We start from the raw sequence: 26,890 nt of genomic DNA on the forward strand, positions 1-26,890 counted from the left end.
AAAAGGATATGTATAAAGGAGAAAGGAGATTGCATGTAAGGCAGAGGCATTGTAAGATCCATCAAATGTGAAGCCTCCAGCCTGTAAATCTCAAGTCTGTCTGCAAGGACCCAGGGCTGAAAGAAACTCATTTTGAATGTGACTGTCCAGGGTGTGTTCTACCAGGTGTCTGTTTAAATCTGTTGCCTTAATGGGGATGTAACTGTGAGTCAGATTAATTAGGGGATTTTTGTAGTTATTATAGTAGTAATTTTGTAGACATATGTATGTGCTTACAATTTTTTTGTATTAATAAATGTTTAAATGCTTAATTTAGTTTCATAAAAATCCTCTAGACTATTACTACTGAATGATCTCGAATCATACAAATTGCAAAAATGGGTTATGACAGTTGTTTCAAGTTTCCCTCTGGGATTTGAGCAGTTCGGCCTTTACCATCGGCTGTGTCATAATAGCCTCATCGCTGGATTAAATTCTGTCCAATACCTATTAAGGTACTGAGGGTACTTTGAGGAATAAACTGATTTGTTGTGGTACTGCTGTACACATTTGTGCACTGGGGGGATAAAGGGTTTTAATACCATGCTGCTGAAATTCACAGAGTGAGCCCCTGATGTTGGGCAAATCATTATGAGGACAAACCTCATGATCGGCCGCTAATGTTGCAACCCTGTCACAATGAAGTGCATGATCTAGCCGTAAATGAGAGCAGCTGTTACTAATTGGGGAAAGGTTAGGGTATTATTCTTAAGTGTATATAAGAACTGGTTTTCACCTGTGTCGGGTGAAGGAAAAGGCAGTTTGTGCCTGGGTTCCTTGGGTTTTGTGAAAAAGCTATGTTAAGGAAAGACTAGCTCCAGATTCTTCCTTTACTCAGTGATTGGACAACAAATTATAACATTGGCCAGGTTGCCTGTTGCCTTGGCTGGATTATAGCTCAGCCTAAGGGTAACAACGGAGAAGCTGAGAAGAAGGTATTTTCTTTAAACTGCTTCATTAACTGATGCCCTCAATTTTGTATATTGTGGTCACTTGTTTTTTTTCAGTAATTGTTAAAGTATTAATTATACACCCTAACTCAAACAATGACGGTAAATCATAATATATAATCAGGCAGCTGTGAATTCGCTTCTTTCCTTCCTTCCCAAAACAACCCATTCAGAAAAGAGTCCTTTTTCCACAGTCTACTCTTGCAAAGTTTTTTCGGCATGTTAACAGCAGGAATCCAAATCCTTGATGAAACATGCTTTCAAATACTTACTATGCTTTTTTAAAAACCATTTCGACTACTTTACCCTTCAAGTTATTTAATTTGACCGTTACCCATTGTCTGAGCGTTGCATACCTCTCTCCTTTTGGCTCAATTGGTATTGATAACCTTGCGATTGAGAGTTTGAAAAGTTTGTTGAGCCATAAAACATGGAAAAATGGAATGTTAAGAGTTTCTTTGCCCAAAGCCTCTAAGTGATGTGATGCCTTTGTGACATCAATGTCTCCCAAGGACCCATCCTTGACCCTCTACACTTCTTCATTTGTCTGTTGCCTCTTGTTGACATAATTTGCAATCGTGGGTTCAACTTCCACCGTTGAGACCCAACTCTACCTCTCAAAGGTATCTGTTGGCCCTTCCTCTCCCCCTGTGCTGTCATAGTGCTTTTACAACCCCCAGTCTGGGGTGAACTGTCATTTCCCATAGCTTTAAATTGGCAAGGCTAAAGTCAGCACCTTTGGCCCAAGTGCAAACTGTACACTTGATGTTGACTCCATCTCTCCACTCTAACCACTGTCTCTGGCTAAATAAGACTGTCCTATCAGCCCCTAAACTGAGCATCTACCTTCCTTTCCATCAGAAAAAACAGCACTTCGTCTTTGTAACATTGCCCACCTCTGCCTTAGCTCCATCTTCCATTGAAACCTTAGTTCATGGTTTTGCCACAGCTACCCTCAATCATTCAATCTCTCCAATGCTTATCTGTGACAGCATGCTTCAATTTTAGCTCATCCAAAACGCTGGCTCTTGTAACTTGACCCACTTTGCCCATCACCCCTGTCTCTGACCTACATTTTCTCACAGTCAACAACAACAACTTATATTCAGATAGTATCTTAACACAATTAAACCTACCAAAGTACTTCACAGAGGCATCATAAGACAAAATTCAACACAAAGACATATGAGAACATATTGATGACCAAAAGGTTGGTTGAAGAGGAAGGTTTTAAGCAGCATCTTAAAGGAGGAAAGCAAGGCAGAGAGATGGAGAGGCTTAGGGATGGAATTCTAGAGCTTAGAACCTTGGCAGCTGAAGGCACGGCCACCAGTAATGGAGCGATTAAAATTGTGGATGTTCAAGAGGCCAGAATTAGGTGATATCTTGGAAAATTGTAGGACTGGAGGAGATTACAGAGATAGTGAGGAGTTAGGCCATGGAGATATTTGAAAACAAGTATGAGAATCTTAAAATCAATGAATTGCTTAACCTGGGGACAGCATAGGTCAACGAGCACAGTGTGATAGGTGAACTGGACTTGATGTGAGTCAGCACACATGCAGCAGTGTTTTGTATGACCTCATGTTTATGGAGGATAGGAAGTAAAAAGGTGGCCAAGTGTGTGCTAGAATAGTCAAGTCTGGAGGTAACAACAACATGGACGAGGGTTTTAGCGGCAGTAGACCTGAGGCAGGAACGGAGTTGGGCGATGTCACGGCGGTGAAAATGGGAGTGTTATGGCATAGCAAATGGTAAATACTGAGTTGTTTAAATCCCAAAGGGAAACTTGAAACAACTTTTTGTTTTATTCATTCATGGCATGTGGGCTTCACTGGCTGGGCCATCATGTATTGCACATCCCTAGTTGCCCTTGAGAAGGTGGTGGTGAGCTGCCTTCTTGAACCACTGCAGTCCATATGGTGTACATACACCCACAGTGCTGTTAGGAAGGGAGTTCCAGGATTTTGACCCAGCGACAGTGAAGGAATAGCGATATATTTCCAAGTCAGGATGGTGAGTGACTTGGAGGGGAACTTCCAGTTGGTGGTATTCCCATCTATCTGCTGCCCTTGTCCTTCTAGATCGTAGTGGTCATGGGTTTGGAAGGTGCTGTTGAAGGAGCCTCGGTGAATTCCTGCAGTGCGTCTTGTAGATGGTACACACTGCTGCTACTATGCATCGGTGGTGGAGGGAGAGAATGTTTCTGGATGTAGTGCCAATCAAGCAGGCTGCTTTGTCCTGGATGGTGTCCAACTTCTTGAGTGTTGTGGGAGTTGCACTCATCCAGGCAAGTGGGGAGTATTTCAACACATTCTTGACTTGTGCCTTGTAGGTGGTGGACAGGCTTTGGGGAGCCAGGAGGTGATATACTCATTGCAGGATTCCGAGCCTCTGACCTGCTCTTGTAGCCACAGTATTTATATGGCTAGTACAGTTTCTGGTCAATGGTAACCCCAGGATGTTGATAGTGGGGTATTCAGTGATGGTAATGCAATTGAACATTAGGGGACAATGATTGGGTTCTCACTTGTTGGAGATGGTCATTGCCTGACACTTGTGTGGCATGAATGCTACTTGCCCCCTGTCAGCCCAAGCCTGGAAATTGTCCAGGTCTTGCTCCATTTGGACATGGACTGCTTCAGTATCTGAGGAGTCACTAATGGTGCTGAACATTGTGCAATCATCAGCGAACATCCCCACTTCTGACCTTATGATGGAAGAAAGGTCATTTATGAAGCAGCTGAAGATGTTTGGGCCGAGGACACTACCCTGAGGAACTCCCGCAATGATGTCCTGGGGCTGAGATGACTGACGTCCAACAACCACAACCATCATCCTTTGTGCTAGGTATGACTCCAACCAGCGGAGAGTTTTCCCCCGATTCCCATTGACTCCAGTTTTGCTAATGCTCCTTGATGCCACACTCGGTCAAATATGGCCTTAATGTCAAGGGCAGTCGCTCTCACCTCACCTCTGGAATTCAGCTCTTTTGTTCATGTTTGTACCAAGGTTATAATGAGGTCAGTAGCTGAGTGGCCCTGGTGGAACCCAAACTGGGCGTCAGTGAGCAGGTTATTGCTAAGCAAGTGCCGCTTGATAGCACTGTTGATGACCCCTTCCATTACTTTACTGATGATCGAGAGTAGGCTGATGGAGCGGTAATTAGCCGGGGTGATTTGTGTACAGGACATACCTGGGCAATTTTCCACATAGCTGGGTAGATGCCAGTGTTGTAGCTGTACTGGAACAGCTTGGCTAGGAGTGCGGCAAGTTCTCGGGCACAAGTTTTCAGTACTGTCGCTGGAACATTGTCAGGGCCCATAGCCTTTGCAGTATCCAGTGCCTTCAGCCATTTCTTGATATCACGTGGAGTGAATTGAATTGGCTGAAGATAGTATCTGTGATGCTGGGGACCTCTGGAGGAGGCTGAGGTGGATCATCCACTCGGCACTTCTGACTGAAGATTGTAGCAAATGCTTCAGCTTTATCTTTTGCATGGAAGTGCTGGGCTCTTCCATCATTGAGGATGGAGATATTTGTGGAGTCTCCTCCTCCAGTGAGTTGTTTAGTTGTCCACCACCATTCACGACTGGATGTGGCAGGACTGCAGAGCTTAGATCTGATCCGTTGGTTGTGGGATCGCTTAGCTCTGTCTATCACTTGTTGCTTATGCTGCTTGGCATGCAGGTAGTCCTGTGTTATAGCTTCACCGGGTCGACACCTCATTTTTATGTGTGCCTGGTGCTGCTCTTGGCATGCAATCCTACTGCAATCTTCATTGAACCAGGATTGATGGTAATGCTCGAGTAGGGGATATGCAGGGCCATGAGGTTACAGATCGTGTTCGAGTACAGTTCTGCTGCTGCTGATGTCCCACAGTGCCTCTTGGACGCCCAGTCTTGAGTTGCTAGATCTGTTCGAAATCAACCCCATTTAGCACGGTGGTTGTGCCAGAACTTGTTTTGTAATTTGTATAAATTTCGAGATGCATGCCTTGAATTCAGTAGTAATAAGACCACCAAGTCTTTTGGGTTTTTACAAAACTAGATTAAATATTTATTAACAAGATAAATGATTTTTAAACACATACATATATCTACAAATTACTAATATAATAACTTCTAAACCCCATACTTAATCTGACTCCCAGTTACACTTTTGTTAAGGCAACAGTAAGACACGTAGATTTTAAAAGACTCAGGCAAAGAAAAGATACCCTGACAATCCAATTCAATGTGAGTTTCCTTAACTTCAGTTTGTTGCAGACAACAGCTGGAGGCTTAGATGCTGAAGGCTTTTCACATTTGTTAGATCTTAAAATGCCTTCCCTTACACACAACCCTCGCTCCTTTATACATATTTTCCCCTTTTGAATGCAAATTCACTTGTTTCACTACGTCTTTGGACTTTACCTTTCTAATAATACAAATCTCTCATAGTACTAATTTTACCAGTAATCTTTGGGAAAAATAAACACACTATTTCTGAACTTCACCTGGCTAGGTGACACATTTCACCACTCCTTTGAAAACAATATAACTGGTTTATTAAAAAATGCAACAGTTTCCTTCACACCTTACATCCTAAAAGTTTCCCCATGTTTCCCTTGACACCTATGTTTACCTGCTTAACATTTCAAACCCAGTTTATCTTTTAACACATCAAAGCCTTCAAACCAGCTGCCTTTAATTCAATTAAGTCTCATACACACACACACACAGACACAGATACCACTTTCATACAATAAATCCCAATAACATTATGGGAAGTATTATATCTTCCTGACAGGGGGTCTTAGTGACACTGCAGCTATGTGGTTGAAAGTTCATCTTGACTTCAAATATGACATAGTGATTGCAAACTGCCTGGTTTAGCCTCAGACAGTTACCAGGGAGAAGGATGGAGTCGATGGCTAGGGCGCATAGTTTGTGGCATGGGTTGAAGATAATGGCTTCAGTCTTCCCAGTGTGTAATTAGAAGAACTTCCTACTCATCTAGTACTGTTTGATAGGTAGTCCTCCAGTGTCTGAGTTGGTTTTTAACCAACCATCCTGAGATGGGCTGGGAGGCAAGAGACCTTGTAAAATGGTGGCTATCGGGAAAGGGAGCCCAATAACTTGCTGCCACCACAGGATATTCCCAGAAGTGAGAAAGGCAGCAACAATGCACACCACCAACAAGAGATGGCCAGTCTATTCAACCAATTAATTAACCTATTAATGGCTACTGTCCATGTCTGCTGGGGTATACTGGTGTTGGGATGGCCCCCTGCCTTGTAAGAAGACTACTAGGTAAACCCTGGCAGCCTTCCAGAGGGTTCTTGCGGGTGATGGGAGGGAAGGGGATGGCTTCCTTATTGGCTGCTCCATGACCCAAGAAGGATCCCCCATGGCAATAGTTGATCCCACACTCTGATGCCACCATTGGAGGGTGCATCCCTCCAATGGCTGGGACCTGCCTGCCTGACATCAGAGCAGTAAATTGCAAAACTTATAGGACCTTTGAGGGCATCTCAACATGGAGCAGGCCCCTTCTTTTCCCTGTAGTCCCAGCAGTGACCACCTCTAATGGTGGCGCTGCTAAGGCTGCCGAGCTGCTGGCACTTTGATTGGAATGGCAGCTCTGAGAGGCAGGCCTCTGTCCTCAATTGGATGGCAGTCCTGGCGATGGCTTTCTAATTGGCCGCCACCAGTAATATCCTGCCCAGGGTCTCATGATCTGTTTGTAAAGGCTCAGCACCTGCTTTCAGTCCTGGCAATGGGACAATCTGGGCTTGGGAAAATTCAGCCCTCTGTTTTAAATTCTCATTCTTGTGTTAAAATTTCTCTAGGTCATCGCCCCTCTGTACCTTTGTAACATCCTGCAGCCTTGCAGTTACTACCCACCCCTGGATTCTCTTGTATCATCTCACTACTTCTCCCCACCTTCGCCACCCCACCATTTGTAGCCATGCCTTCATTGCCTGGCCCCTACTCCCTGGAATTGTCTCCCTAAACCCCTCTCCCGCTATCTCTTCCTTTACAATCCTCCTTAAAACATACCTTTTTTGACCAAGCTTTTGGTCACCTCTGCTGTGAAGCATTTTTGGATGTTTTTCTATATTAGAAATTTGATTGGTGGATGGTTGTTCTTCCACAAACAAAAGATTTGGCAAACACATTGAGGAAAATTGTGCCCCATTAATGGCGATGATCTGACAAATGGAACAATATGATTGCCAACATGTCATCCCAACTTTGTATCTAAAAATATACCTCTAGGCTTGTCACATGTTTTCTCTGTTGTGATAGATAATCTTCTGTTTTATTTGACAGCTGGACACACCAAGCAAATATGGTAGACCTTCACAAGGTGAGCCAGATCACTATCAAAGGGGATCCAGACAGCCTTTGAACTTGACTCAAATGAGTTTGCCGTGGAAACCAGAGGTGAGGATCAGAGAAGAAAAGCAAATAAAACTAGCTCAGTATTTTCAGCAGATACAGTTTAATTGAAATAAGACATTTTCCTCTATGTTTTTCACTCTGCTATGCACAGAGAATTGCCAAGTAAATTCAAAGCAGTTTTTTTTCTTGAAAATTGATATTACTTTGTAACTTCTACACTTACAATCAACTACAGCCTATAATGGTGGATGCTGCTCTATAAAACTGTGGAACACAAGAAAATATGCAAGTCACTGACACTCTTCCAATGTGTTTAGGAACTGGTACATGAAATGTAGAAAATAGAGTCGATAGCTGGCAGTTTGGGACAAATATTCTCTAAATCTGACCAAATAAAGCCTTCCTCGTCTGGACCTGGAAATATTTATCAATTTTTCTTCCAATTTCCACCCCTCCATCACTTTCACATGGTCCGTCTCCGGCATTTCCCTTCCCTTCCTTGACCTCTCTGTCTCAATTTCTAGTGATAGACTGTCCACCAATATTCATTACAAGCCCACCGACTCCCACAGATACCTTGACTACAGCTTCTCACACCCTGCTTCCTGCAAGGACTCCATCCCATTCTCTCAGTTCCTTTGGCTCCGTCGCATCTGTTCTGATTATGCCACTTTCCAAACAGTGCTTCTGACATGTCTTCCTTCTTCCTTAACCGAGGTTTCCCACCCACGGTGGTTGTCAGGGCCCTCAACCGTGTCCGACCCATCTCCCGTGCCTCTGCCCTCACAGCTTCCTCCCCCTACCAGAACCATGATAGGGTCCCCCTTGTCCTCACTTTGCACCCCACCAGCCTCCGCATTCAAAGGATCATCCTCTGCCATTTCCGCCAACTCCAGCATGTTGCCACCACCAAACACATCTTCCATTCACCCTCCCCGCCCTCACCCCCGTTGGCATTCTGTAGGGACTGTTCCCTCTGGGACACCCAGATCCGCTCCTCCATCACCCCTGACACCTCAACCCCCTCCCACAGTACCTTCCCATGCAACCACAGAAAGTGCAACACCTGCCCCTTTACTTCCCCTCTCCTCACCAACCAAGGTCTCAAACATTCATTTCAAGTGAAGCAGTACTTCACTTGCACCTCCTTCAATTTGGTCTACTGGATTCGCTGCTCCCAATGAGGTCTCCTCTACATTGGAGACCAAACGCAGACTGGGTGACCGCTTTGCGGAGCACCTTTGGTCTGTCCGCAAGTGTGACCCAGACCTTCCCGTCGCTTGCCATTTCAACACCCCACCCTGCTCTCATACCCACATGTCTGTCCTTGGCCTGCTGCAATGTTCCAGTAAAGCTCAACGCAAACTGGAGGAACAGCACCTCATCTTCCGACTAGTCACTTTACAGCCTTCCAGACTTAACATTGAGTTCAACAACTTCAGACCATGAACTCTCTCCTCCATCCCGACCCCTTTTTGATCCCCCCCCTTTTTTCTTATTCATTTTCATTTTTATTTTATTTATTTCTTTTCCTACTTATTTTCATTATTTTTTAAAAAATGTATTCCCATTTTTACTCATTGTATTATCTCCAGCTTTTAGCCTTTTGGATCTTTTTTCTCACCAGTGTCCCCCCCCCCCCCCCCCCACCCCCACGAGGGCCATTTGTCACTTTCTAGATTGCTTACCCTGGTCCTGCCATTATCACATTCTGCTTTCCACTCTTAATGTCACCATTAGCACCTCCTTTAGCCAGCACCACCACTATTAACAACCCTTTCACCTTCTGTTTATGACATCTTTCACAATCTCTCCCTTGCCTCCACCTATCTTGGCCTTCTATCCAGTTTCATCTGTCCCAACCCCCCCTTAAACAGTATATATTTCACCACATTTCTACTCCTCTTAGCTCTGAAGAAGAGTCATACGGATTCGAAACGTTAACCCTGTCTTTCTCTCCACAGATGATGTCAACTCTGCCTTTCTCTCCACAGATGCTGTCAGACCTGCTGAATTTTTCCTGCAATTTTTGTTTTTGTTTCAGATTTCTATCATCTGCAGTATTTTGCCTTTATGAAACAAAGCCTTAATTGTTTTTGAATTTAGCCTCCTCTCTCGCTCTCTCTTACATCCCACTTTCATTCTGTCTCAGTGTTATCAAACCAATGTCATTTGTGGCATTTGCTTTCTCCTTCTACAGATGCAGAGAGACTCCCTAAGATCCACATTGCTCATTCAGAACCTTACTGTTTACCATACATGTTGGTACTCTCTTCCATCTACTTACCAGTCTGTGTAGGGTGAATTTACACACAAACCATTCTGTACCAGGCCAGATTTAATTTTCCAACATCCCCACTTTGTTGAGCTCATTATCTTACATTCTTATATTCTTCCTCTGAATCTCAAAACCATCAACTGCTTCACTGTCTTACTTTTTCCTACAATCGCCAGAGTTTTACACCTGAGAGCAGTATTGCCCACTTATGTTGATTTATCTTACCTCTCCCATTCTTTTCAGTTTGGTTGTGTTCTGTACCTGTACTTCGCAATTCGCCTCAAATTCAGAGGAGCACTACCACTTCATTGATGTGACATTTCAACCTGGATTTTAACCTAATCTGCTCTATGGGTTAAAGCCTGTTTTACACCATATCTGGTTTTTGCTCTATTGCTTCAATGGAGTGTAGAATTGGGCCAGAGCGCGAAAAGGACTTACAGCCCAAATCCGCCCCTTCTCCACTCAGTTAAGTTAAAATTGGGGCTTTCATTTCTCGCACCAGCTGTCTGTTAGTGAGGCTGCCCATTCAATATCATTGATAATTTATGGGCAGTTTTATGCTGTGGATTCATGTTTATTAGGAACTGAACTGATCGAGTACAAAAAAAATCTTGTTCACTTAGAAGCCTTGCAGTTAGCAGAATCCTTCCAGCCCATCAGTTCAGCCAGGGTGAAGGGGCACATTGTGCCAACCTGCTATTCCATCTAGATCACTTCAAACAAGATTTTGGAATATCTCATGAAATGTCATTTGTGCCATAATAATGAAGCTGAAGGGATCTTATTTAAGTGGAGATGACTGTGGACTTAGAGCTTAGAACATTGATCTATAGGAGGTTGGGATTTCTGGGGCAGGCACTGGGTGTGGGTCCAGGGAGGATCAAGTATTCAGACAAAGTCATTATGACAGGGATCAGGAAACATTCAATAGGAGAAACGTTGAGCATTTTGTACATTGAAATCTCTGGGAATTGAAATTACATATTATTTTACCAGACAGAGATAAGTCATTCAGCCTTTATGGTGGTGTTTATGTTCCCCATGATCCTTCTCTCACTCTATTTGCTTCATCTCACCCTATCAACGTATTTTTCTATTCCTTTCTACCTCGTGTACTTCCCTAGCTTCCCCTTGAATGAATCTATGCTATTCATCTCAATCACTCCATGTTGTAGTGAGTTCCACATTCTAACCACTCTCTGATTAAAGAAGTATCTCCTGAATTTCTTGTTGGATGTTATATTTATGTACTTTAGTTTTGGACTCTTCCCTCAAAAAGACTTGCATTTACATGTTCCCTTTCACGACCACAGGACATCCCAAACACTTTATAGCCAATGAAGTACTTTTAAAATGTAGTTAATGTTGTAATGTAGGAAATGCAGCCAACTGCACATCGTAAGCTCCAACAAGCAGCAATGTGATAATAACTAATCTGTTTTTACAATGTTAAATATTGGCCAGGACACCAGGGATAACTCCCCTACTCTTCTTTGAAATCATGCCAAGAGATCTCCCATGTCCACCTGAGAGCGCAGATTGGACCTCCGTTTAAAATCTCATCTGAAAGACAGCACTCTAAACAGTGCAGCACTCTGTCAGTACTATGCTGGCATGTCAAGCTTGATATTTTAGTCCAAGCTCTGGAGTGAGACTTGAATGCACAGCCTTCAGAGGCAAGAGTGACACATAAGTGTGTTAAAAGAAGTGGCTAGTGCGATAGTTGATGTATTGGTTCTAATTTTCCAAAATTCATTAGATTCGGGGAAAGTTCCATGAGATTGGAAAATAGCTAATGTGACTCCTTTTTTCAAAAAGGGAGGGAGACAGAGAGCAGGAAACTATAGGCCAGTTAGCTTAACATCTGTCATAGGGAAAATGTTAGAAGCAATGATTAAAGACCTTAAAGACGTTATAATAGGGCACTTAGATAAATTCAAGGTGATCAGGCAGAGTCAACATGGTTTTATGCAAGGGAAATCATGTTTAACCAATTTATTAGAGTTCTTTGAAGAAGTAACATATGCTGTGGATAAAGGAGAACTGGTGGACGTGAATTCACGTTAATTACAGACCACAAGCCTTTGACCTGGTTGCTTAGCCCAAAGTCACAAACCCTGACACTTGTCGCTGCACACCTACAAAGGTGGGCACTGGTCTTATCTGCCTACCAGTACAAAATTACATTTTGCTCAACTGAGAATCATGGAAATGCTTTCCAGACTTCTGTTACACCACAGCTCCACAACCCGAAGTGAAGTTACTGCTTTCAATGTGAACCAGATAGACATGTTACCTGTTAAAGTGGATCAAATTCAACTTGAAACATAGAGGGATGCTGTGCTCTCCAAAGTTTACCTGAACACACAGGAGGGTTGGTGTGTACCTCAGGAAGTGATTACTGAGCTTAAACCTTAATACATGTGTAGATTTGAGCTGACTCTGCAAGACGGTTGTTTGTTATGAGGAATCAGAATTGTTATTCCTCCAAAATTTCAAACACGAGTGTTAGAAGAACTTCACCTCAGCCACATGGGAATCATCAAAATGAAAGCATTAGCTCGTTTACATGTATGGTGGCCACACCTGGATAAAGACATCAAAGGCATGGTCAGTGATTGCCTTCCATGCCAAGAAATGAAGTCTTCTCCTGCACCTGCCCCATTACATCCATGGGCTTGGCCTGACTGCCCATGGCAGAGACTTCACGTGGACTTTGCAAGACCACTTCTTGGACATACGTTCAATATGTGATTGTGGTGGATGCCCACACAAAGTGGCCTCATGTTATTCCCGTGAAGTCAACTACTTCAGCAAAGACCATTGATGCTCTCCGGAATGTGTTCACTACTTTTGGATTGCCGGAGCAGATTGTGCCTGACAATGGTACACAGTTCACATCATGTGAATTTCAAACATTCCTGAAAAACCATGGGATCAAACGGATTCTCATCTCGTCTTACCACCCATCCTCAAATGGTGAAATAGAGAGCTTTGTCCAGACATTCAAAACGGCCATATTGAAGAGGAGGAATCAAACAGATTGGAAGCTAAAGAATTTTTTGATCATGCATCGTAACACTACCAACCTTCAATAACAGGCATATCTCCTGCTGAGCTGATGTCTGGAAGACAACTGCATCTCAGAATAGATTTGCTGTGTCTGGATTTGAGAGGAAAGATTGGGTCAAAGCAACTTGATCAGAAAAGGTCACATGAAACAAGTAAACTAGCTCGTGAGTTTAATATGGATCAGTCTGTTTGGGTCTGAAATTACTGTGGGACACCAAAGTGGCTCTTGTGAAGAATCATCAGGTGTTGAGGGTCACTGGCCAATGATGATGAATTTTCCTGTGGAATCTGGAAGAGACACACTGACCAGATAAGAGAAGCCAAATCCAAGGAACCAAATTTCCAAGGCTCTCCACTCACAGTGGAAGATTCCTGGAAACATCTTCTCCAGTTGGTGAAAGCCGACTTGATTCAGGTGACAAACCTGTAGCACCTGTAGCTGCAATTGTTGAACCTGAACAGAAACAAGTGGAACAGCAGAACCTTCCATTTCTAAGCAAACAAACTGAGATATCTAAGCCAACACTCCTCTCTAGACCAAAGCAAATCTGCAAACTGCCTGACCGATTTGTTCCTGGCTAAAGGGCGAGGGGATGTGATGTTTGTGTTTAACGTTGATGCTTTTTTGTTAAAGGACATTTTAGTTACAAAGACGTGTTATATAAAAAATATGGCAGTGGGGTGTGCTCAGTCCTGGATGTATTACCCTCTGGTGTATAATAAGGAACGAAGGTTACCTCGTTTTTTTTACACAGAACGTTGAGCAGTGTGTGTGCGTGCGTGCGTGCGTGCTGTCCCTTGCACTCTGCGGGCGGCCCGAGCTGGGTACCCATAGCCTTGCACAGCGCCTGTGCGCATCACCTGTAGGACATCACTTTGCAGTGTAGTGTTGGGGCAAGAGCTCCACTGCGGGTAACACCAGGGGACGCTGGTGGTGCTGGTGGGGAGCAAGGCAGTACAGACAGACTGACAAAAATACTCAAGCACATGTCTGGGGAGAGGGGAGGGGTGGGGACAGGGAAGCAGCCACACACTGGGAAAAGCTTGTCAAAACTGAAGCAATGCAAAAGCATGAAAGTGGCACCAAATGCTCCAGAACTTTTCACCCCTCAGGCACAGACTTCAAATTGATGTGCGTTTTAGGGGGAAGCAGAGCAATTGGCCGACTGGGCAAGTTGTTGAACCCCCTTACGAAAGGTGACCATGGCACAGTCACTGGTGGAGGTGCTCACAGCCCCTTACAATGTCTTTATTAAGGTTTGGACCAGTATCTGTTACGGTTCAAGCTAACAGCACAGCCTTGCAGTGTGGGTTAGGATAATGCCTGTGCCTGAGCTGAGAGCACAGCATGCGGTCCAATGGGCAAAGCTGCTGCCAATCGGTCAAGTGGAGTGGGGTGGAGGTGGGTGGGGGTGGGGTTTCAAAAAGCCAATGAGCGCACTACACAGTGGCCATCCAAGTCTCCGGCATGCGTAAAGGGGCCTTCAGACGTAACCAGGAGAGGTTCTTAGGACACATGCTTACCCCTGCGTCTCTCTCTTTGATCCTGCAGCAGGAGAACATCAGGATCATGGAGCCTGGTGATTTAGTGGTATGCCTTATGGCTTACAGAGACCAGAGAAGAAAAAGGAGAGTGCAGCAGAGGTGCCTGGCGTGGCAAAGGGAGGAGCACCTCCCTAAAGATGAAGGGACAGAAGAGCCTGCTGCGTACACAGCTGAAGATCCACAGCAAGCGGTCGCTCATGGGAGCCTTACTAGACCCAGGGTGCCAGTCATTCCTGCAGATGACTGAGAACCAGTGTCGCCAAAGACTGTGCGTGTCTAGGGAACTGGTCGGTCACATATACCATCTGCTGCAGGATTTAGAGCCACGGGGACATGGAGGCCATCCGCTGCCAGTGGCTGTGAAAGTGACTGTGACACTCAATATTTACACCAATGGCTTCTTCCTGGGCTCCACAGGTGACCTGTGCGGGATCTTGCAAGCCTCCATGCACAAGTATAACCTGGAGGTCACGGATGCCATCTTCACGAAGAGACAGAACTTTGTGCATTTTGTCTGGGATCAGGAAAGCCAAGAAGCAAAAAGCGCTGGGATTTGTGCAGATCTCAGGTTTTCCACAGGTGCAGGGTGCCATTGACTCACTCATGTGGCGCTTAGATCTCTGTGCCAATAAGCTGTAAACTATGTCAAATGCAAGGACTTCCACTCGCTGTTGTGCAACTGCCCAAACACATCCTGCAGGACTCCGCACAATTCCCAGGGAGCATCCACGATCCCTACATCCTTAGTAGTTCTCAGATCCCTGACATCTTCCAGGATGCAGAGAGGCTGTAGGGTTGGCTTGTCGGGTACAAGGGTACCCACAGAGGATGTGATTGATGAAGCCCATGCGGCGGCCTCAGACTGTAGCAGAACGACGGTACAGCGAGGCTCATGCCTTTACCCGGACTTTGGTGGAGCAAACCATAGGCATTTTGAAAATGATGTTCCAGTGCCTCAACAGGTCCAGTGGAGCACCCCGGAGGGTGTTGCACACCATCATTGCTTGCTGTGCGCTCCACAACCTGGCGCCAAAGTGAGGAGGAACCGGCTGAGGAGGAGATGGAGGAGCTGCATATATCCTCCAATGAGGAGGACCTCGAAGGGGTTGATAGTGATGAAAGGATGTAAACACGTTGGAAGCAGTTCAGAGAAGATTTACCGGACTAATACCTGGAATGGGCGAGTTGTCTTAAGAGGAAAGGTTGGCTTGTATCCACTGGAGTTTAGAAGAGTAAGAGGTGACTTGATTGAAACATATAAGATCCTGAGGGGTCTTGACAAGGTGCATGTGGAGAGGATGTTTCCTCTTGTGGGAGAATCTAGAATTCGGGGTCACTGTTTAAAAATAAGGGGTCACTCATTTAAAACCGAGATGAGGAGAAATTTGTTCATTCAGAGGGTCATGTGTCTTTGGAACTCTCTTCTTGAGAAAGGTGGTGGAAGCAGCGACTTTGAAAATTTTTAAGGCAGAGGTGATAGATTCTTGGTAAGCAAAGGCATTGTGGTAGGTGGGATGCAGATTTCTGATTATTATCAGATCAGCCATGATATTATTAAATGGCGGAGCAGGCTCGCTGGGCTGAATGGCCTACTCCTGCTCCTTGTTCAAATGTTTGTCTGAGGTCCTCAAAGGCGAGGATGTCGACAATGAGGCCATTGGACTGGCCAGATGAGGCAGGCATGCTTGGCACGCCCTCATAGCCACAAAATTTGTGGGGGATGATGACGAGATGCAGTGAGGACAGTCCTGGCACCCTGACCTTGCATTTGTGAATGTTTGACTCCTGTGTGGCTGATGGCAGTGCACACACCCTCAGTGCTCAGGCTCATGTCATGAAAATGCAGCAGAGGCCCAATGAGTCACTAGAATCCAGGGCGATGATGACGACATGCAGCGAGGACACTCCATAGATCTTCACATTGCCTCTGTGAATGTCTGACTCCTGTCTGGCTGAGGGCAGCTCGCTTGCGCTCTGTAATCAGGGTCATATCATGGAGATGCACCTGATCCTTTGTCAGCCTTCAGCACCTGACCCCTTCAGGAGCACAGTATCACTGGTCACAGATGCTGAAGAGATGGGGGGGGGCAGCCCCACCTTATAAAGGCGCTTAAAGCACACGGAGAGAATGACAGAACTATGTGATGCTTGTCCACAGCATTCTGGCAGCAATGACAAGCACCATCGAGGTGCAGGCATCAGTGATGTGTCCAGTGAGTGTGAAGCTGGACCATCACTTTGGTCTGAAGGTTACACACTGCACAGGAAGCGGCCCTGGACTGAGACACCTGCCTTTACTTTGTACAGGAACCAAGATTTCATATCTGAGTGTCACAAACAATGCTCATCATAACAAGGAGCCATAGGCAAAGAGTTTATTTACAATAATGAACATTATGTACAAGTGATTAACACCCATGCTCAGGCTGTGCAACTACATTTTCTTAACTTTCCTAACCCTGCTGCTACGTCTCAGTGCTCCCCCGACATCTGCAGCGGAGGTGGAGGCAGCCTGCTGGTTTGTGATTACCTTGACGGGTGTCCTCTGGAGGGCCCCGACCTGCTTGGCAGTGGGCCAACTGTGTTGCACTGTGTGGCAGTGGCACCCTCTTTGGCCTGTGGAGCTGGAGCTTCTGGGGTCACCGGAAGAGGGGAATCGGATAGGTCGGACACCCCAGATGGCCCCGGGGTGTGCACCTGCTGATTCTCCTCCCTATGGGTACCCAAGGGCCCCTGGCTGACTCCTTGAGGAGAAGGGGAAGCTGGAGTGAAATTGAGCTGCCTCCATCCCTCTCACACTGGCACTGTTGGAGGCCAACTATGACGTCAGCGATGGAGTTCACCCACTCAGCAGTGCAGGATCGACATCCTGGACCAAGGTCTCCATAGCAGCCGCCATCCTACCAGTGTTGACTTTGATGCTTTGGCATGCCAGCGCTATCACCTCAGACTGAAGGTGGACGGTCTCCTCCATTGTGTCTTGCAATCTGAGGAGGGCAGCGGACATCCCCACCTGAGGTTCCCGAGCTTGCCTTTACAGCTCCAACAACTGAGCTAGAACCGAGTCCAGAGGCTCGTCATCTGACTCGGACTAGCAGGTTCCTGGCCACCAGCAGTCCTCCAAGTGCCGGACACCTGGGAAATCCCTGCCATTGCCTTACTGTGGATCAGACAGTGCAATGTGCTCACCAGATTTTGATCCTGAGGCTACTCTAGAAGTAGGTCCCACCGAGGTGTGTGTCTTAGCGCTGGTGGAGTGTGTGGATGAGTGCTGTGATGGGTTTTCAGTTAGGGTATCATAAGATTCTTTTTCTGAGGTGCCTTCGCAGCTTCAGTCGAGGACCTAAGCTGCAGACCCCCCTGGCTGCTTCCCAGATGTGCCTGTGAAAGCAAGGAGAGATAATTAGTGCATGGCAGGGGACTGTGGAACAGGGAAACTGACTCACAGCATGGTTGTCTGGTGGATGTTGCACTGCTGGATCCTTACTTGGTTAAGCACCGCTGACCAGCTGGATGACTCTATTTTCAAAGTCTGTGAATACCTTGATATCTGGCATTCCTCCACCAGTCTGCGACCTCTCCCTTTTGTTGTGTGCCAGCTTGTTCTGTATGAATACAGATGGAGAGTATGTAACCAGGATGCTGTCCAGGCCAGATGATATGGATGCCTGGCATATGTGGGTGGTGAGTGGTGCCGTGGACGGGATGAGGGCGTGATCCGCAGGGCAGATGGTGTGTGTAAGAGTGTGAATGGTGATGTCCCATGAACTGTCAGTGAGTGAAGGCCCTTTGGATGTGTGATGTGTTTGTGAGTGTGTGAGTTGAGTGATGAGACGAGTGACTTACCTGGTGGAACGGAGATCATTCATCCTCTTTCGGCACTGGGTGGCTGTCCTTTTTTGCAGGGCGGTTGGCGTTGACCATCGCTGCCACTACCTTCCATGCGGGTTTGGTGACCTTGTTTGCTGGTCTTCACCCAGAGTAAGGGTAGAGGGCTTTCACAGCGCACCCCCACTGTGTCCAATAGGCGCCCAAGGGAGGTGTTGCTAAATTTGGGGGCAGCATGTTTCCTCCCTTTGGCAACCATGACCTTGCAGCAGCTTCCGATGCCTTGGGGAATGCTAGCTCTGTGCAGGGATGGCACCCAGATTACTGAAGGCCTGAGGTGATGGCAAGGTGGGCGTATCAGAGGCCATTCCACCAGCGATCCGGTGTGCTTCACGGGAATGCATTATTAATGAGGCGGGACATGCCGGGAATTGGACAATACGGTGTGAAAAGCTGCCATTACAGCCTGCAGGTAAAATGCCCTTTTTCCCATCCACTACTGCACTTTCCTGCATACCTGGGATGATTCCGCCAGGTGTTTCCTCTTGCAGGAGAATATAGAATTCTGGGTCACTGTTTCAAAATAAAGGGTCGCCCATTTCGGATACAGATGAAAAAAATTTTCTCCCAGAGGATTGAGAGACTTTGGAATTCTCTTCCTCAAAAGGTGGTTGAGGCAGAGTCCTTGACTATCTTTAAGGCAGAGGTAGATAGATTCTTGGGCTGGAATTTTCCAGCCCCTCACACCAGTAGGATCTTGCAGTCCTGCCAATGTGAACAGTGATTTCAATGGCTTGCCAGCCCTGCCGCAGAGCTGGAAAATTCCGGCCTTGGTAAGCAAGGGGTTGAAAGGTTGATAGGCAAGAGTGTGAAGTTGAGGTTAAAATTAGATCAGCCATGATATTATTGAACGTTGGAGCAGGCTCAAGGGGCTGAGTGGCCTACTTCTGCTCCTAATTTGTATGTTCGTATATAAGTGGAAGCATGTTCTTTATGTCTACCCTATCAAGTCCCTTCATAATTTTGAAGACATCTATCAGGTCACCTCTCAGACTTGTTTTCTAAAGAGCCCTGACCTATTCAGTGTTTCCTGATAGTAGCACCTTCTCAGCTCTGATCCTTGTCAATCATTTTTGCACTTGCTCCATTGCTTCTATATTCTCTTTATAATACAGAGCTAGAACTGTTCATAGTACTCCAAATGTGGTCTAACCAAGTTTCTCACCTTTTACGGAGCATCTTAAAGGAGAAAAAAAGAGGTGGAATATTTATGGAGGGAAGTCCAGAGCTTAGGGCCTCAGCATGCAGCTGATAGCATGACTGCTGACGATTAGGTGATGAAAATCGAAGATGTGCAAGAGGCCAGAGTTGGAGAGTTGTAGTGATCTCAAAGGATTGTAGGACCAGACGAGCTTTTAGAAATAGGGAGGGGTGAGACCATGAAAGGATTTGGACATAAGACTGAGAATTTTAAATTTGATGTGTTGCTGGACTGGGAGGCAATGTAGGTTGGTGAGCAGAGGGGTGATGGTTGTTTGGGACTCGCTGTGAGTCAGGATACAGGCTGCAGAGTTTTGGATGAGCTGAAGGTTACATAGAGTATAAACTGGGATGTCACATGTCAATGGATTAGAATCTCTTGGGACTAATGTTTATCCCTTATCTGTGGACATAATGTGCTGAGTACATTCCTCTAACTACTCCAGAAAGTGAGTACATTACAAACTGCCAGACTGTTATGTTAAGGCTAAAACTTATAGATTCATTCACAAATAAAACAGTGATACAGAAGTAACAACTGTGATTTATTATAGATTTATTAGTGTTAACAAAAACTCAGTGGACTTCATGGAAGTATGCAAATGTGGTTAACGACTAGATGCCCTCTGAAATGGCCTAGTGAGCCGCTCAATTGTATCAAACCACTACAAAGTTAAAAAGGAATGAAACTAGACGGACCACCCAGCACCGACCTAGGCACCAGATACAACAATGGCACACCCAGCCCTGTCGACTCTGCAAAGCCATCCTTACTAACATCTGGGGGCTTGTGCCAAAATTGGGAGAGTTTGGAATTGGAAGAGCAATTGGAAAATTGCTGTCTCACAGGCTAGTCGAGCCACAGCCTGACGAGTTATACTCACAGAAGCATACCTGACCATAAATGTCCCAAACACCATCATCACCATCCCTGGGTATACCCTGTCCCATCACCAGAACAGACCCACCAGAGGTGGCAGCACAGTGGTAAATAGTCAGGAGGGAGTTGCCCTGGGAGTCCTCAGCATTGTCTCCAGACTCAATGATGTCTCATTGCATCAGGTCCAACATGGGCAAGGAAACCTCCTACTGATTACCACCTATTGCTCCCCCCTCAGCTGATGCGTCAGTACTCCTCCAATGTTGTGCACGAATTGGGAAAAGCACTGAAGGTGGGTGGCAAGGGCACAAAATATACTCTGGGTGGGGGACTTCAGTGTCCATCACCAAGAGTAGCTCAGTAGCACTATTGCTGACCAAGCAGGCTGAGTCCTAAAGGACATAGCTGCTAGACTGGGTATGTTGCGTGTGGTAAAGGAACTAAAAGGATGACTTGACCTCATCCTCACCAATCTACCTGTTGCAGATGCACCTGTCCATGACAATCTTGGTAGGAGTGACCACTGCACAGTCCTTGTGGAGACGAAGTCCAGCCTTCTCATAGAGGATACCCTCCATTGTGTTATGCGTCACTACCACTGTGCTAAGTGGATTAGATTTCGAACAGATTTAGCAATGCAAACCTGTGCATCCATGAGGCACTGTGGACCATCAGCAGCATCAGAATTATACTCAACCACAATCTGTAACCTCAACCCCATATCCCCCGCTCTACCACCACCATCAAGCCAAGGAATCAATCCTTGTTCAATGAAGACTGAAGGAAGACATGATAGTTGCAGCACCAGGCATACCTAAAAATTAGATGTCTAGCTGGTGAAGCGACAATACAGGATTACTTGCGGGCCAATCAGCAGAAGCAGCAAGTGATAGAGCTAAGCGATTCCTTAACCAATGGATCAGATCTAAGCTCTGCAGTCCTGCCACATCCAACCATCAATGGTGGTGGACAATTCAGTAACTAACCGGAAGAGGAGACTCCACAAATATCCCCATCCTCAATGAAGAAAGGGCCCAGCACATCAGTGCAAAAGATAAGGCTAAGGCATTTGCAACAATCTTCATCCAGAAGTACCGAATGAATGATCCATCTCGGCTTCCCCCAGAGGTCCCCAGCATTACACATGCCAGTCTTCAGCCAATTCGATTCACTCCACGTGGTATCATGAAGCAGCTGAAGGCACTGGGATACTGTTGGGTCCTGACAACATTCTGCCAGTAGCACTGAAGATTGTGCTCCAGAATTAGCAATGCCCTTAGTCAAGTTGTTCCAGTACAACTAAAACACTGGCATCTACCTGGCAATGTGGAAAAATTTGTCCTGTCCACAAAGCAGGATAAATCCATCCGGCCAATTATCACCCCGTCATCAGCAAAGTGATAGAAGGGGTTGTCGACAATGCTATCACGCAGCACTTACTCAGCAATAACCTGCTCAATGATTCTCCGTTTGGATTCCACCAGGGCCACTCAGCTCCTGACTTCATTACAAAATTGCTGCAAACATGGACAAAAGAGCTGAACTCGAGGTGCGGTGAGAGTGACTGCCCTTGACATCAAAACAGTACTTGACTGAGTGTAGCTTCAAGAAGCCCTAGCAAAGCTGAAGTCCATGAGAATCAAGGGGGAAACTCTTTACTGGTTGGAATCATATCTAGCACAAAGGAAGATGATTGTGGTTGTTGGAGGCCAATCAACTCAGTCCCAAGACATTGCTGCAGGAGTTTCTCAAGGTGGTGTCCTAGGCCCAACCATCTTCAGCTTCTTCATCAATGACCCTTCTCTCCATCATAAGGTCAGAAGTGGGGATGTTCACTGATGATTGCACAGTGTTCGGCACCATTCGTGACTCCTCAGATACTGAAATAGGCCATGTCCATAAGCAGCAAAAACTAGACAACATTTAGGCTTGGACTGATAAGTGACAAGTAACATTTGTGCCACACAAGTGCCAGGCAATGACCAACTCCAACAAGAGAGAATCTAACCCCATTTCATCTTGATATACAATAGCATTATCATTGCTAAATCCCCCATTAAAAACAGCTTATGGCTGGGATTTCTGTGGGAAGCAACTCACCTCCTGACTTCCCAAAGCCTGTCCACCATCTACAAGGCAAAAGTCAGGAATGTTTTGGAATACTCTCCACTTGCCTGGATGAGTGCGGCTCCAACAACACTTAGGAAGAAGCTCAACACCATCCAGAACAAAGCATCCTGCTTGATTGGCACCCTATCCAGCAACTTAAACATTTACTACCTCCACCACTGACGCACAGTGGAAGCAGTACCATCTACAAAATGCACTGAAGCAACTCATCAAGGCTGCTTCGACAGCACCTTCTAAGGAGTCCTCCACCATCTAGAAGGACAAGGACAGCAGGTACATGGGAGCACCACCACCATCTCCAAGTTCCCCTCCAAGCCACACACCATCCTGGCTTGGAACTATATCGCCATTCCTTCACTGTTACTGGTTCACAATCCTGGAATTCCCTCCCTAATAGCACTGTGGGCGTTACAACACCACATGGACTGCAGTGGTTCAAGAAGGCAGCTCACCACCACCTTCTCAAGAGCAATTAGAAATGGGCAATAAATGCTGGCCGAGTTAGTGGTGCCCACATCTAATGAAAGAGTAAATAAAAATGTTAAACAAGTAAAAGGCCCAATTAGTTGACCAATAATTGTCAATGATATGGATTCTGAGGGATTATTAAGGGAGGAGGGTGAGAGGTGGACTGACAGAGAGATTTAGGGAGGGAATTCTAGAATGTAGGATTCCGGTTGCTTAAGATTGAGTTGCCAATGGTGGAGCAAATGGAGCGAGGCTGCATGAGGGGATGGAGTAAGAGGAATGCAAATTTTGGAGGTTGTAGGAGGATGCTGAGATAGATTAAGTAAGTTAAAGCCATGGAGGTACTTAAAGATGAGGATATTTAACTTGAGGTGTTGAAGGATGGAAGAATGTTAGTCAGTGGTTTTCTAAAAGGTGGTAGTTGAGAGTGCATCAAGAAGAGCATTAAAACAATTGGGTTAGATAGAATTGAGTGACAAGAGGTTAAAATATTGCTACGATCCCCATGGAGACTAATAATTTGAAAAAGAGACGTGAATTTCCCAGGAACCAATGTAAAGAATCGCATAACAGGATTTCACGTTTAAGACTTCTACTGTAACAAACAAACCAAAATCAACATCAACAGCAACTACAGAAAAGGTAATCCCCATTAACTTCTTAACACAACCAAAAACCCCATACCACGTTTATACATTGCACCACCCTCTCAGCAGAAAAAGGGTGAAATCTTACTGTGGTGTTGAGGGGTCTTGCTTGCTAACTGGAGAGCCTGCGAGAGACCTGTGGTGCCTCTTTTCAGGAAGGCCCGTTGAACTACATGCCAATCAGGCAACGGTGAGGCCACTAGTGGGCCTTCCTCTGGAATCAAGACCCCAGGGGCTAAAGTCCCACCTAGTGAGAGCTTCGAGCCAATCAGAGGTCAGCTGCTTTTGTGCTCAGCAGCACCACTGAGGAGGCTGTCGCTGCTGCTGGAAGGCCAGGCACTGGAGTCCTCAGTATCACAGAGGAACCAGGATACAGGTATGTAATGTCGGAGGAGGGGGATGTGGGGGTTGTTTCGCAGGGTGGGGGCCGCAAGGAAAGGGATGCAGGGGGTCAGAATCAAGGGTGGTGTGGCTCTCTGACCCCCTCTTCCCAGTGTCAAGTCACTCGTTCAGACTGCCTTTAATTGAGAGACCCCCCTCTCTGAGGTGACAAGTATGCCACATGGCAACAGGCCGTATGGCGACAGGCCTGCTTGCAGTTTGGTTAATCTCCTTTTCTACCAACAAATGCTTGATGCGCTTAGCCTTCATGAGTGCAAACACCTGGCGCATTTTCAGAGTGCAAAAGCCTGGCGCATTTTCAAAAGGCTTTCAGGGACAGATGGTACCTTAGCAGTAGTAGGACTGCAGCAGTACCACTTAAGGGCCTCAATTTGCGACAGATGGGAAGATCAACCATGGGCCTTCCTGCCCAGAACTTAATTCTGGTGGAGGCAGAAAGCCAGTGGGTTTCAGGTATGCCACCACCCTGCCTAGGTAAATGCCCTTCCTACCTCCAAGCTCGCCACCAGCAGGAACAGAAGACTCCACCTGTAGTCTTGTGTATGAAGTCCCAACCTCCTCCTTGCCTCACCAGGGTGAGTTTTCCCATGTCCTTTTAGAACAAAGACCCCTCACTCAATCTTATGACCATAATAAAATGGATATGTAGTAGCAAAGCACCCTCTGGTGACTCCACAAGCCCTCTTTCTTCAAACAGGGTATCTGTTCTCAGCAGCAGTCTCCTTGGTCTTTCCTTCTGCTTGGTATAACCGCATTGTTGTGGGTTGTCTTCCCAAATTTCTCGGTGTGACTGACTCTGAGAGTCTGAGTCTGTACTCCGCAAGACCAGCTGCCTCCTCCATTGTGTCCAGGTGCTCAAACTTGAACCTTTCTTTTAATAAGTTTTGACTTGAGTTTCTGGCCCCATGGGTTTATCTCCTGGCAGATTTAGCAGTGAGGAGACATCTCCCTCTCTGAACTACTCCATTTTATCTTGATTTAAAGGAGAACACTTAAAACATAACCAATTTAAGATTAGTGTCTGTAATGCGATATTTTTCAGAAGATTCTTCGGAGGCAGTGCAACAATCTGCAATACTGGGATAAGCAGTCTATTTTATAGACTTCTTGATGTAAAATTGGTGCATCATTGATGCTGTTTTTAAATCAACTTTTGACCTAAATCAAACTTTTGATTTTTGTTTTCAATGCCCAGGTATCTGAAAGAAGCACCTGTGACAAATGCAGAGACAAATTGTTCACAATTCTCCAACATTAATTTTTTGGGGTGGAAAATTATGGTCAGTTCTATGCCTGAATTATCGCTAGGTGCTCCCACTGGGAGAAGCTTTTATGCACAGGCACAAAAGTTATAAAGCTCAATCACAGAGTGTACGTGCCAATTCGAATAACTGAACTAAATTGAACTGAAGCTATAACAGAACAGCTTTGCCATATATATATCTAGTCTGAAGGGCTTCAGAAATGATAGCTTAAAGAAAGAATGATGCATCCAGATCATAGAATCATTTCATGGCCATCTGTTTGCTGCTTGTCTGGGCCTGGCATATCACTTCACTTGTAGAATTTGATTAGTGCCCCAGACAAAGCTACTAAGCTGTGGCTAATTTTGCAAACAACATCTGGAAGGACAGCACTTAATGACTGCTTCCATCATAATATATTTATTTCTGAAACATTTTGTTTTGTATATTTTTTAAAAATTAATTTGCAGGATGTAGACATTGCCGGCAAGGCACTTATTGCCCACCCTTATTTGCCCTGAGGTGGTGGTGAGCTGCCTTCTTGAACCATTTGTGGTAGCTGATACAATACAAATGAATAGTTTGCTAGTCCATCTCAGAGTAAACCACGTTGATATGCGAACTGAGTCACCTACAGACGAAATCAGTTAGTGTTTTATGACAATCCAACACTTCCACCTTTTTAAAACTGAATTCAGATTGCCATGATTGGATTTGAACTCACAGGGTGAGATTTTACCCATCCCTGGTTGGTGGTCTAGGAGGCAGGTGGGGGCCGGTAAAATACCAGGGAGCCGCATCAGGTGGGCTTCCAGTGCAGTCTGGGCCATTTTACCAGCAGGCAGGCAGCCCGTTTGAATAATTAAAGGCTCAGTCAATGGCCATCTTCCTGGGCTGCTGGCTTTTTGCTGGTGGCGGAATGGCCCCTCGCCATGTGGGGAGGGCACTGCATGGAGGCAACCTTCCAGCAGTTTCCTGGTTGGGGGAGTGGGGGAGGGGGATGCAGACTGCTGCCATCACATCTGGAGGATCCATGCTCCCAGAAGGCCTGCCTCAGTTCTCTGGGACTTTGTCCCACTTGTAATAAAGGTTTTTAGGCCCTCTAGCCCTCACTCCTCACACCCCCTCCCCATACCCCTTCTCTGCACCCCCCACCCCATTCTCCATGCCCACTCAGCCAGTATGGACTATAGGTCCAGTGAGCCATATAAAACAGTAACAATGCTTGGCCATCTGTTTCTGTTGAGTAGGGGTCTGTTTTCATGGTGGAAGTGGAGTGTTTGCTTTGATTGATTAATATATTTGAGGTTATAATAAGTTATTCTTTCTTTGAACCGTTTCTTTCAATGTCTGTATGTTTATTTGGACAAGGTTAAGAGGTGTGAACTGACGTAAAGCTTCTATTATTGGTTCTATAATAGCTCTGTCTAACTGACACTTTTCTATGGTTGTAAAAGCAGCAGTGTTTTTTTCAAGCAGATTTTTGAATGGGTATTTTTTCTAAGTTCATCTCAAGACTTGCCATTGTTATATAATTAAGTTTGCTACACAGTGCAATGGCATGGAGAGAGCATGGGGGGATGGGTAAGACCTTTTAAACATACCTTTCAAAAGGCCCCTGAATCCAGACTATGATTTACGACTCCTCTAAGAGGCCATAGACCACATGCCCTTGAAAAGCTGGCTCGAATCCACAAAGATGGCAGTGGGGGGTTGGTACAAAATGCCTACCACCACAATGGAATCAGCCAGTTA

The 26,890-nt window shown here is 45.7% G+C and overlaps 1 protein-coding gene across 1 annotated transcript in view; it reads left to right on the plus strand.

Moving 5' to 3' along the window:
* The window catches only part of LOC144684737 (N-acetyl-beta-glucosaminyl-glycoprotein 4-beta-N-acetylgalactosaminyltransferase 1-like), an 823,211-nt gene that overhangs the window by 448,472 nt on the left and 347,849 nt on the right, over positions 1-26,890 (plus strand). Inside the window, exon 3 of the mRNA XM_078548907.1 lies at positions 7,307-7,420. Coding sequence (XP_078405033.1) covers positions 7,307-7,420 — 114 coding nt within the window. The remainder of the gene's footprint in view (positions 1-7,306; positions 7,421-26,890) is intronic.

Source organism: Cetorhinus maximus, chromosome 9 (assembly GCF_964194155.1).
Source record: "Cetorhinus maximus chromosome 9, sCetMax3.hap1.1, whole genome shotgun sequence".
Lineage (NCBI taxonomy): Eukaryota > Metazoa > Chordata > Chondrichthyes > Lamniformes > Cetorhinidae > Cetorhinus > Cetorhinus maximus.